This window comes from Cherax quadricarinatus, chromosome 84 (assembly GCF_038502225.1).
Source record: "Cherax quadricarinatus isolate ZL_2023a chromosome 84, ASM3850222v1, whole genome shotgun sequence".
Classification (NCBI taxonomy): domain Eukaryota; kingdom Metazoa; phylum Arthropoda; class Malacostraca; order Decapoda; family Parastacidae; genus Cherax; species Cherax quadricarinatus.
In genome coordinates this window covers 3,664,261-3,677,383 of record NC_091375.1, presented here as the reverse complement: position 1 = coordinate 3,677,383, position 13,123 = coordinate 3,664,261, and the positions used below count along the sequence as shown (strand labels likewise).

Genomic DNA, 13,123 nt, shown 5'->3' with positions numbered 1-13,123 from the left:
AGAGGGTGGGGGGGAGCAGCAGACACCTCCACCTACCAGTAGAGAGGGTGGGGGGAGCAGCAGACACCTCCACCTACCAGTAGAGAGGGTGGGGGGGAGCAGCAGACTCCTCCACCTACATGTAGAGAGGGTGGGGGGGGGAGCAGCAGACACCTCCACCTACCAGTAGAGAGGGTGGGGGGGGCAGCAGACACCTCCACCTACCAGTAGAGAGGGTGGGTGGGGGGAGCAGCAGACACTTCCACCTACCAGTAGAGAGGGTGGGGGGGGAGCCGCAGACACCTCCACCTACCAGTAGAGAGGGTGGGGGGGGAGCAGGAGACACCTCCACCTACCAGTAGGGAGGGTTGGGGGGAGCAGCAGACACCTCCACCTACCAGTAGAGAGGGTGGGGGGGGCAGCAGACACCTCCACATACCAGTAGTGAGGGTGGAGGGGAGCAGCAGACACCTCCACCTACCAGTAGAGAGGGTGGGGGGGAGCAGCAGACACCTCCACCTACCAGTAGAGAGGGTGGGCGGGGGAGCAGCAGACACCTCCACCTACCAGTAGAGAGGGTGGGGGGGGAGCAGCAGACACCTCCACCTACCAGTAGAGAGGGTGGGGGGGAGCAGCAGACACCTCCCCCTACCAGTAGAGAGGGTGGGGGGGAGCAGCAGACACCTCCACCTACCAGTAGAGAGGGTGGGGGGGAGGAGCAGCAGACACCTCCACCTACCAGTTTTTCCACACTGAACAGAAGGATAACTTGATGAAACCAGTGTTCTCTGCTGCCTGCCACAAGGACATAACACTCACCTGTTCTCTCGCTTTGGTTATCCGTTTTTTTTTTTTTTTTTTGTTTCAGTCTTTATCATATGACAACTATCGTAGTATATTTCTGCACTTTTACTGAACTTTACGCATCGTTATTGTCAGACATTCAAAATTTAAAGAAATACATTCCCACTGTAACAAAATCTCATCTTAGACCAGAATACCCAAGCAGGTTCCCAGAGCTGGATCAAGGAGGAAAATAGCGTTAGCGCAATTTTCCCTCTTGATCCCCTGGGCCACAGGTACTGTGAGGCCCCTGGGCCACAGGTACTGTGAGGCTCCTGGGCCACAGGTACTGTGAGGCTCCTGGGCCACAGGTACTGTGAGGCTCCTGGGCCACAGGTACTGTGAGGCCCCTGGGCCACAGGTACTGTGAGGCTCCTGGGCCACAGGTACTGTGAGGCTCCTGGGCCACAGGTACTGTGAGGCTCCTGGGCCACAGGTACTGTGAGGCTCCTGGGCCACAGGTACTGTGAGGCTCCTGGGCCACAGGTACTGTGAGGCTCCTGGGCCACAGGTACTGTGAGGCCCCTGGGTCACAGGTACTGTGAGGCTCCTGGGCCACAGGTACTGTGAGGCTCCTGGGCGACAGGTACTGTGAGGCCCCTGGGTCACAGGTACTGTGAGGCTCCTGGACCACAGGTACTGTGAGGCTCCTGGGCCACAGGTACTGTGAGGCTCCTGGGCCACAGGTACTGTGAGGCCCCTAGGCCACAGGTACTGTTAGGCTCCTGGGCCACAGGTACTGTGAGGCTCCTGGGCCACAGGTACTGTGAGGTTCCTGTGCCACAGGTACTGTGAGGCCCCTGGGCCACAGGTACTGTGAGGCTCCTGGGCCACAGGTACTGTGAGGCTCCTGGGCCACAGGTACTGTGAGGCTCCTGGGCCACAGGTACTGTGAGGCTCCTGGACCACAGGTACTGTGAGGCCCCTGGGCCACAGGTACTGTGAGGTCCCTGGGCTGCAGCCCCTGGAGGTCCTCCAGCTGGCGGAGGTCCCTGGGCTGCAGCCCCTGGAGGTCCTCCAGCTGGCGGAGGTCCCTGGGCTGCAGCCCCTGGAGGTCCTCCAGCTGGCGGAGGTCCCTGGGCTGCAGCCCCTGGAGGTCCTCCAGCTGGCGGAGGTCCCTGGGATGCAGCCCCTGGAGGTCCTCCAGCTGGCAGAGATCCCTGGGATGCAGCCCCTGGAGGTCCTCCAGCTGGCGGAGGTCCCTGGGCTGCAGCCCCTGGAGGTCCTCCAGCTGGCGGAGGCCCCTGTGCTGCAGCCCCTGGAGGCCCTCCAGCTGGCGGAGGTCCCTGGGCTGCAGCCCCTGGAGGTCCTCCAGCTGGCGGAGGCCCCTGGTCTGCAGCCCATAAAGCCCATGCCTTTTTACCCATCCATAAACTAGGACTTTATACATGTACACACTCACCTGCACTGCCACTGTTTTGACCACATTAATTGTTTATGTAAATCCTCCTGAATGTTCCCGTTGTTATCAGAATGTATCCTGTGTCTTATTGTTATGTCGCCATCAGTCTTGATGTCGCAGTTATTCTCTCAACTAGGTGACCGGGTCTGATCCCCATTCTCATTAATCTTCATTTACGCAAATTCTCTTGCCTATCGGTGAGCCACGTCTCGATCCAAAAGTGCGTGGAGTCCCACCAGAAAGTATCTTCGGTCCCCTGTTTTCTCTTGTATGCAAATAATATAATTAGTGGAAAACGTTGCATTATAAAAGGATCCTTTACGGTATACCAGTACTCAGCGTTCGGTAAAATGGAAGGATAGGCTATACCTAGTATGTCATTATCTGAACTACTGTAATGAAATGTTGACAACAAACTGTTTCCTGCATCTCGGGAAACCCGAGTCAGTAGGACAATCAAAAACAGGAAATATTTTTTAAGGTAATGTGTCACGAGGAGCCAGCCTCTAAGATTGCCTGAGCAGAATAGCAAGAGCTATCCTTTGATTCTTGCTTATCAGAAGAGTTAACGGTAACTAGGGAAAGTTCCTCTATAGGAAGCCGCAATGCTTATCCGCTTATGTATGCAAAGCATTATGTCAGGCTGGTCAAGGCTTGAGCCGCGGGGACGTTGATACTCGGAACGACCTGCAGCTAGGTAGGCTCTTATACAATGTTATGTTCACTGTCTACCATAGTACTTTGCTCAGGAGAAAACTGAGAATAACAAACAGCAAATTATTTAAGGCTACACTGTTAAGATTTCCTGAAAATGCGTGTAAATGTGTACGTCAGGATGTAATACAAAAGTTAAAGATGCTACAAGAGCAACTATAAATAATGTCGAGTTTAACCATACTTGGATGTGAACAGAACTTTGTAGTTCTGGTTCTGAAGTCGTGGTAGGCTAGCAGACTGCCTTCATGTACTGATCTATGAAAAGTTTTGTGCTGCGTGTGTCGTATAATTCTTAATATTTTAAACATGCCTCACAAATCACTGCCCAAAGTTTAATTTTTAAGAAATGAAGATATAGATTAAGTCAACTGCATATAATAAAAACACAGGGGGATATAAACACGCGAATAAAGAAGCAACATTCATAAAATAGTCTATAAAATTGTCAACGTGTGTCAACATTACTACTATAACAGTTACGGTTTATTTAATAAAAACCCGTGTTAGAAGACACGGAGGAAGGGTGGAGGTGAGGAGTACAGTGCCTGCACTCTGGAGGAAGGGTGGAGGTGAGGAGTACAGTGCCTGCACTCTGGAGGAAGGGTGGAGGTGAGGAGTACAGTGCCTGCACTCTGGAGGAAGGGTGGAAGTGAGGAATACAGTGAATGCACTCTGGAGGAAGAAGTGAGAAGTAGTGCCTATACTCTCAAGAAGGGGTGTTGACTGGAAGTAGTGTGTGCACTGTGAAGGAGGGGTGTTGATCCTGGAGTTTACCTGGAGAGTTCCGGGGGTCAACGCCCCAGCGGCCTCATGGTGAATCAGGGCCTGATCAACCAAGCAGTTATTGCTGGCTGCACGCAATTCAGCGTACGAGCCGCAACCCGGCTGGTCAGGTACCGACTTTAGGTGCTTGTCCAGTGCCTGCTTGAAGACAGCCAGGGGTCTATTGGTATTCCCCCTTATGTATGCTGGGAGGCAGTTGAACACTCTTGGGCCCCTAACACTTATTGTGTTGTCTCTTAACGTGCTAGTGACACCCCTGCTTTTCATTGGGGGGGGATGTTGCATCGTCTGCCGAGTCTTTTGCTTTCGTAGAGAGTGATTTTCGTGTGCAAGTCAGGTACTAGTCCCTCTAGGATTTTCCAGGTGTATATAATCATGTATCTCTCCCGCCTGCGTTCCAGGGAGTACAGGTTCAGGAACTTCAAGCGCTCCCAGTAATTGAGGTGTTTTATCTCTGTTATGCGTGCCGTGCAGGTTCTCTGTACATTTTCTAGGTCAGCAATTTCACCTGCCTTGAAAGGTGCTGTTAGTGTGCAGCAATATTCCAGCCTAGATAGAACAAGCTACCTGAAGAGTTGTTAGGTAAGACACATATGCAACAGTTAGGTATCTTTATTATGAAACGTTTCGCCTACACAGTAGGCTTCTTCAGTCAAGTACAGAAAAGTTGATATCAACTTTTCTGTACTTGACTGAAGAAGCCTACTGTGTAGGCGAAACGTTTCATAATAAAGATACCTAACTGTTGCATATGTGTCTTACCTAACAACCTGTCGGTATTTTATACCATTTTAATGTTCTACCTGAAGAGTGTCATCATGGGCTTAGCATCCCTAGTTTTGAAGGTTCTCATTATCCATGCTGTCATTTTTCTAGCAAATGCGATTGATACAGTGTTATGGTCCTTGAAGGTGAGATCCTCTGACATGATCACTCCCAGGTCTTTGACGTTAGTTTTTCGCTCTATTGTGTGACTGGAATTTGTTTTATACTCTGATGAAGTTTTAATTATCTCATGTTTACTTCATATTGTTTTCTGCAGCCCACTGATAGATTTGGTTGATGTCCGCCTGGAGCCTTGCAGTGTCTGTAGTGGAAGACACTGTCATGCAGATTCGGGTGTCATCTGCAAAGGAAGACACGTTGCTGTGGCTGACATCCTTGTCTATGTCAGATATGAGGACGAGAAACAAGATGGGAGCGAGTACTGTGCCTTGAGGAACAGAGCTTTTCACCGTAGCCGCCTCAGACTTTACTCTGTTGACTACTACTCTTTGTGCTCTGTTTGTGAGGAAATTATAGATCCATCTACCAAATTTTCCTGTTATTTCTTTAGCACGCATTTTGTGCACTGTTACGCCATGGTCACACCTGTCGAAGGCAAAGTCTGTGTGTATTACATCAGCATTCTTTTTGTCTTCTAGTGCATCTAGGACCTTGTCGTAGTGATCCAGTAGTTGGGACAGACAGGAGCGACCTGCTTTAAACCCATGTTGTCCTTGGTTGTGTAATTGATGGGTATCTAGGTGGGTGGCGATCTTGCTTCTTAGAGCCCTTTTAAAGATTTTTATGATATGGGATGTTAGCGCTATCGGTCTGTAGTTCTTTGCTATTGCTTTACTGCCCCCTTTGCGGAGTGGGGTTACGTCTGTTGTTTTTAGTAACTGTGGGACGACCCCAGTGTCCATGCTCCCTCTCCATAGGATGTTAAAAACACGTGATTGGGGCTTCTTGCAGTTCTTGAACACGGAGTTCCATGAGTCTGGCCCTGGGGCAGAGTGAATGGGCATGTCATTTATCGCCTGTTCGAAGTCATTTGGCGTCATAAAAAAATAATTTAGATCTTCGACTCTCAGTCTGGTTAGCGGCTTGCTAAAAACCGAGTCATATCGGGACTTGAGTAGCTCATTCATTTCCTTGCTGTCATCTGTGTAGGACCCATCTTGTTTAAGTAGGGGCCCAATACTGGATGTTGTTCTCGACTTTGATTTGGCATAATTATTATTATTATTATTATAATAAAAAAGAAGCGCTAAGCCACAAGGGCTATACATCGATTTGGTATAAGAAAAGAAATACTTTGGGTTTCTTTCGATTTCATTTATGGCTTTTAGTTCTTCCCGCGATTCCTGACTCCTATAAGATTCCTTTAGCTTTAGTTCGATGTTTGCTATTTCTCTGACCAGTGTCTCCCAACGCAATGCAGATATATTGACCTCTTTTAGCCGCTCTGTTATTCTTTTCCGTCGCCTGTAAAGGGAGCGCCTGTCTTTTTCTATTTTACATCTACTTCTCCTTTTTATAAAAGGAATAAGCCTTGAGGATACATCGAGTGTCACAGAGTTAATCTGTTCTAGGCATAAGTTGGAGTCTGCGTTGCTTAGTCTATCTTCCCAGCTGTGCACTGTGAATGAGGGGTGTTGATCAGGAGTAGTGTGTGCACTGTGAAGGAGGGGTGTTGATCAGAAGTAGTGTGTGCACTGTGAAGGAGGGGTGTTGATCAGAAGTAGTGTGTGCACTGTGAAGGAGGGGTGTTGATCAGAAGTAGTGTGTGCACTGTGAAGGAGGGGTGTTGATCAGAAGTAGTGTGTGCACTGTGAAGGAGGGGTGTTGATCAGAAGTAGTGTGTGCACTGTGAAGGAGGGGTGTTGATCAGAAGTAGTGTGTGCACTGTGAAGGAGGGGTGTTGATCAGGAGTAGTGTGTGCACTGTGAAGGAGGGGTGTTGATCAGAAGTAGTGTGTGCACTGTGAAGGAGGGGTGTTGATCAGAAGTAGTGTGTGCACTGTGAAGGAGGGGTGTTGATCAGAAGTAGTGTGTGCACTGTGAAGGAGGGGTGTTGATCAGAAGTAGTGTGTGCACTGTGAAGGAGGGGTGTTGATCAGAAGTAGTGTGTGCACTGTGAAGGAGGGGTGTTGATCAGAAGTAGTGTGTGCACTGTGAAGGAGGGGTGTTGATCAGAAGTAGTGTGTGCACTGTGAAGGAGGGGTGTTGATCAGAAGTAGTGTGTGCACTGTGAAGGAGGGGTGTTGATCAGGAGTAGTGTGTGCACTGTGAAGGAGGGGTGTTGATCAGGAGTAGTGTGTGCACTGTGAAGGAGGGGTGTTGATCAGAAGTAGTGTGTGCACTGTGAAGGAGGGGTGTTGATCAGAAGTAGTGTGTGCACTGTGAAGGAGGAATAGGGGTGTTGCGGTTTGGATGGTCATTGGAATTGTGATGTCCGTCTCTGTCAAGATACTTTTTATAAAGTAGTAATATATGCCAATTACCCCAATTGTTTAAGGTTAGGTTAGGTAAGTGTCAGGAAACAGGATAAGTGTTTACCGACTCGGGTTTTACTTATATAATTGTAAAATATACTGTACTCTACTTTATAGAAATACGTGAAGTTCATTTATTAAATGAAAGATGGTGAGTGAATGTTTTCTTTCTTTGGGTTACCCTACTACCATAATGGGACTAGACCGCCGTGGTAAAATAAATATTAACAAAATAAGCGATACTCCCATATGGATTATACAGCGCAGCGGTGGAAAGGGTGGTTAAAATAGGTAAGGTTTGTCAAGAAACAGGACGAGTGTTTCCTGACGCGGGTCTTAGTTATATGATGACCCGTAGTTGGAGCTTCTGGTCATCTGACCAAGGCCTTCCACTGGCTTATCCGTCCACCCCTTCAAAAATTATGGTTAGGACTCATTGTTCGTAGTAATAGTTAACAAATGAATGGATGAGTGATAAGTAGAAAATTAGTCATTCTGTAGTTGGTACAATAGCTTATGTCTTAAATGCATACATAAACAAGCAAAAAAATGTTGTACATAACAAGCTTTCTTTAGAGTAGTTTTATGCTCATAAATTAATCCTGTGTCAGCTGTAGACTGAAGTTCATAGAAATAGAGCCTGTTTTCCGTCATTCAAGAGCTGACATACTTTATATTTTAGTTAACGCTTTTAGGGATTATTCATTTTCTGTAGTGTTTAGAATGTTGATAACGCACATTCAGTAGTAACATTTTCCCCTCATTACTTGTAGCACTAAATACTTTGACAAATAACAAGTAAACTATGTATTAATTTAAAGATAAGCTCACTTTTTTTTCTGTACGTTTAACATTGTCTCACATTCTTTCTCTTTACCGGGTTATCCTTAATCCTCATAATGTACTATGTATGTATGTATGTATGTCCACAACTTCTTTGTACCCTAAAGACTATTGTAAAAAAAAACATATGGATTTGTGTAATGCGTAAATAAAAAGTATGCTTAAATAAGTTAGAAGCTGCTTGTCCTTGCATTCCCTCAGAGAAAACGACGCCAGTAGTGGCGGTGAATATACGAAGATGTGTGTGTGACAGGATGTCTCTGGAGGGCTTTAACACATTATCTTGGGTGAGTACACACCTCTTATTGTTTAAAATAGTACTATGAGTACTTAGGTAGCTCATGTGCTACCTAGAGAGAGTTACATGTAGCTGGAGACGAGTGAAAGTGTTGAAAACTCTCAGCGTCAAATGATGTTTACCACAGTCAGCTGATTTCACACCCTCATGGCTGTAGGGAGGGGCCGGGAATTTCAAATATATGTGTTAAAATGAGTATTTGAAGACTGGAGCAGCGAGTTAATGTTATGGTCTTCTTATGGGAAGATTAGACGCCCATGTTCATGTCATTTGAATACGCCAGGAAATTCCTAGTAGTGTACAATTGGCTGTAATATGTCTTGGTAGTGGTATTCTCGTGTACCAGTCATGATTACCTTGGTAATCAATTAATGTTTATACGTACTTGGTATTATACGTAATGTTGTATTTGATATTACGTAATAAATGTACGTGATATAATACGTAATATATGTATTTAACGTTTCACTCTTCAAAAACTCTGGTATGTAAACATTCAAGGACGGTATTTGTCAATATCACAGGTATTGTTCACGTATGGAATTCCATTGCAATGACGGAATTGCTGGGAAGATTTAATAGCATTTATTCGGGAAATTGCAAAAAGTTTTGCAGTTAAGTTACGTATCTTACTTATGCACAACATAAAACAATGTCCAAAAAAAAACCGACATAACGTTGGATTTTTTTAGGAATAAACTGTGGCAGAATTCACAAAGACTAGATCTCCATGATTACCGTGACTTATTTCAATTAATATGTGAATAGACTTAGTACAATATATTTTGAGCCGAGGTGTTACAATGAATATTTTGTACTATGTGTCTCACGAAATCGTAATGCCACGATTGCAAACAAACCATACCACGGGTGGGGTTTGAACCCGCGACCGTCTGGAGTTTTGAGACTCTGACCGCGGGTTCAAACTCCACCCGTGGTATGGTTTGTACTATGTGTTCTTGCTCTTATTATTGATAGTACACAAAGAACTAAACAGTAAATTTAGTGGGGGGGGGTATTTAATTTTTTCCTTATCTCCCCCGTGAATCTTCCTCCTACTTCCCTATTTAATCCTATCTCATCCCTCTTCCTCTTCCTATCACTACCAGTCCTATGATCAACAGTGTTTGCTGTGGGCATATCCTAGGTTAAGTCATCATAAAATTAACACTATCTTTAATGACTAAAATTTGTAATAATTGACGTTAAGAAATTTCTGATGTGTATATTTTGTCTCTGTATTGCGTATGATAATAATAAATAAACTAAATAAAGAAATCACTGTTATGAGTGCGCGCGCACCCACGCAGTTGACAAGGCCAGTGTTGGGTGTTGCCGCCTTCTTTGTGTCTTCAATATATACGTAGTTTTAATATAACATATTTATTCATACTGAGAATATTTTACTATATACGTATATTCCACGAAAAGTAGCATTGTGTGTGATATCTTATTCGCAACAGATAAATTTGACAAAAAAAATGTTTCCAAATTATTTCCATTTGACCCGAATTAGCAGTATGCATTTTTTTAAATTGTCGGTTATACATACGCTACATTATGCGGCTGTCCTGATGTATACAACGTGTGGCTAAGTTAAAATATGAACTGCAGAGCTTACTTTTTATACACAAATCAGTTTTTATAGGCTAAGAGCTGTTATTCCTCAGCTCCTTTCAGTCTGGCTCTAAGGTATACTACGACCCACAGCCGTCGACTAACACCCAGGTACCTACTTAATGCTAGGTGAACAGGGACAGCAGGTGTAAGGAAACATGCCCAACGTTTCCACCCATGCCGGTGGAACCACAGGTACACAGTGGGTGAGCTGAGCTCGTTCATTCCTATGTTAGGGATTAAAGGCCTAGGATAAATCTCTTGCCTTTTGGTGCCTGGTCACTTGTAAAATATATAACATCAGTGTTCAGAAACCAATAGGTGAATATAATTATCCTAGTGAGTCTAGCTAGCACAGGTAAGTATATAACAATGAATATAAAGTTTCCTAAATCAATGTCCTCCTCAATAGAGGAGCTTGGATGCTGGTGAAGGGCTCCTATTCCAAGGAAATGTACTTAGCCTCCCCTTCCTTGGATCGAACCTGATTATCTGCCATTTTCCAGGCGCTATATGACTTAGGGCTGATAAATAAGACACCTGTGCCACGCTTGGGTATCTTTATTCTAGAAACATTTCGCTAGCCAGTGGCTTCTTCAGTCTAATGCATAGAAGCCATTGGCTGGCGAACGTTTTCAGAATGTAGATACCCAAGTGTTGCACAAGTCTTACTTATTAACTTGTCAGTTTTTCTAAACCATTTATTCAAAAGGGCTTTGGAGCTTAGAGCTTCTCCCCCTCTCCCTTATTAAAATAAATACGCGATGTTGATGCATGCCAGCAAATATTTTTGCATTGTTAAATCGGTAGGAGCGGTATATAACTGTACAGATCTTCCAGACACTCACCGACTCTTGTCTCAGTTCATTCAAGTGACCCCAAGGTCCAAGGCTGCCCACGGCCCCTTCCAGGTAGACTCCCTGGGAATTAGTGTCCGGCCAAAACATCGGTTCCTTAAATTTAATCATTCTCTTAAAAAAATATTTGATTAATTATTCAATTAGATAGGTCAGTGTTATTGAAGTCATCCTAGAGTTTACAGAGCTGAAATCCAGGGTTATTTGAACTGTGATGTCTATGCACTTTTGGCAAGACTGATTTTTTTTTTGGGGGGGGGGGTGGAAGAGTTCACCTTACCTCTATAAGTGTTGGTACGTTAAAAAATAAAAGAACATGCTAGGGCCCGCTACCTAACTAACACCGAATGAAAGTCCCAGTAATTCACTGTTACAGTCTCGTTGGAGGATTTTGAGCGCATGAATGCAGAATTTTCGGTGATTATAGGAACATGAACACAGCACTCATTTAACACTCCTGCATACAACCACAATTTGGATGATAGAAGTGCAATTATCTCAAGGGTAAGAACCAGACATTTAGGAAACGTAAATGGAAGCGTTAATTAAGGAAGTCACGTTGAGTAGCACGTCGATAAATTGACGTAGTAAAATGAGGCTAGGGAAGGAGGGGAGGGGATAGGATGAGGCGTGACATGGTTGTTGGGATGAGTGACTAGGCTGTGGTGGTGGCTGGTGACCCTGGCAACGGTGGTGGTCATGGTGACGCCACGTAAACATTCATTATTTCTTCCCCCTCCCCCCACTCATCATCAAACTCATCTCCCCGACACAATTTATTCCTCATCTGTCGTTGACTCAGCATAATTATATTTACACAAGGCTATTATGTTGTGTCGTCAACTCTTTTAATATAATCACGGGGTTGCCGCTTCCCCGGAGGCAAGTTTTTTCCTGCTCGACGCTTTATTAAGAGATTTGTTATTGTAGTTTTGTGGTTTCCTTTCATGTTAATTAGTTACTACACTGCTTCTTGTATTAGTGACATGTGATTTTCCGCATATCTTGTTATTTTAACTAGTTAATATTGGGTAGGGCGATGCTAACAAAATGCTTCTGTATTGGGACTGATGAAACTAGTTATGGCGCCACGTTTATTTTATTAAATGTCGTAACTGTACGCGTGTGTCTTCCGGGATCATAAGACAGGGAGATGATCCCCGGAACGATTAGCAGAAGAGCAATTATTGACATGTGATGTGCGACATTTCCAGTAGCGGTAACTCATTTCTTTTTTCTCCGTGTTGCGTCGTGATTTTCGACTTAATGGGTGTAGCTAATTAGCTGCACTAGCAATAACACTGGCGGTGGGGAAGGGTTTCCTGGGTCCAGGAAGCCTTCCCTGGTCAGTCTCTGATGTTTGGGATGGTGGCATGCTTTAGCGTGACTGAGGCAGGAGAGAGAGAGAGAGAGAGAGAGAGAGAGAGAGAGAGAGAGAGAGAGAGAGAGAGAGAGAGAGAGAGAGAGAGAGAGAGAGAGAGAGAGATGGTTTCCCTGTTATATATTGTGGTGGTGTGATCGATACTCCAGCGTCAGGAAAGCTCTAGACTTATTGATTGATGTTCCTCTTCCTTCCTTCCTTCCTCCCTTGGCTCTCCTTACCTGTGATGTCTGATGATCCCAGAATCTTCTGCAGTTTGATTAAGATTTCTGCGTCCGATTCTTCGCCTTCCTCAGATTGATTATAAATTTCGTCTGTTCTTCGCCAGCCTCAGCTTGATTATAACTTTGATTCATCGCCTGCAGCAGCTTGATTATGGTTTCGTCTGACTGGCTGTCTGAAGTAGGGATTATGGTTTCTCCGACTGATTGTTTACCTGCAGCAGGGATTATAGTTTCTTCGTCTGATTGGTCGTTAGAGTTATTTCATGAGGCTAGACACTTGTAAGTGATTTCCCCTTTTACCGGGCATGAGTAAGTCATTACATTAAAGATCAATCAGCTGGAGAGGATGTTGTAACTTACGAGGGTGTCCTTCATAATTCTTGGACTATTAGTCTCATTGCACCTATTGCTAAGCTGCAACAACCAGATACATTTTGAACGGGAAACCCTCAAAGGTGCCCTGATGCCGGTGAGAGGCCCTTCATATAAGGCACTGGGCCTATCTTACCTTTCCTTGGATCAAGGTTTATTGCCTTCCATTCCGTAGGCGCTTATGGGTCAAGTCTTCCCGCGATTATGAATGGCAAAGATGTGTAGGCTTTAATTACCTTCTTTCTCACTGTACACTCTTCTCTAAGTTTTGCTGCATTTTTTGTCAGAACTAGCTAAAATGAATACTGGTGGTAACTTAATTAGTTAAATTGTGTGTTACTTATCAAATAGAGTATTGTCTGTTATGTACCAAGGTTTTAGAAGCGAGGCCATGACCCTAGGTACACCATGGAGATGTTCTCAATCTTACTTCATGTATCAATTAATGTTCTGTTATTATTATTATTATTATAAAAAAGAAGCGCTAAGCTAATGTTCTGTTAAATGCACTTCCTATCGCTCCTAAACAATGCTGATGACGGTATGAT

The 13,123-nt window shown here is 44.8% G+C and overlaps 1 protein-coding gene across 1 annotated transcript in view; it reads left to right on the top strand.

Annotated features, from left to right (window-relative positions):
- The first annotated feature begins 8,034 nt into the window (after positions 1–8,034).
- LOC128704241 (rootletin) overlaps positions 8,035–13,123 on the top strand; it is a 504,072-nt gene continuing 498,983 nt past the window's right edge. Inside the window, exon 1 of the mRNA XM_070102946.1 lies at positions 8,035–8,113. Coding sequence (XP_069959047.1) covers positions 8,081–8,113 — 33 coding nt within the window. The 5' untranslated portion in view covers positions 8,035–8,080. The remainder of the gene's footprint in view (positions 8,114–13,123) is intronic.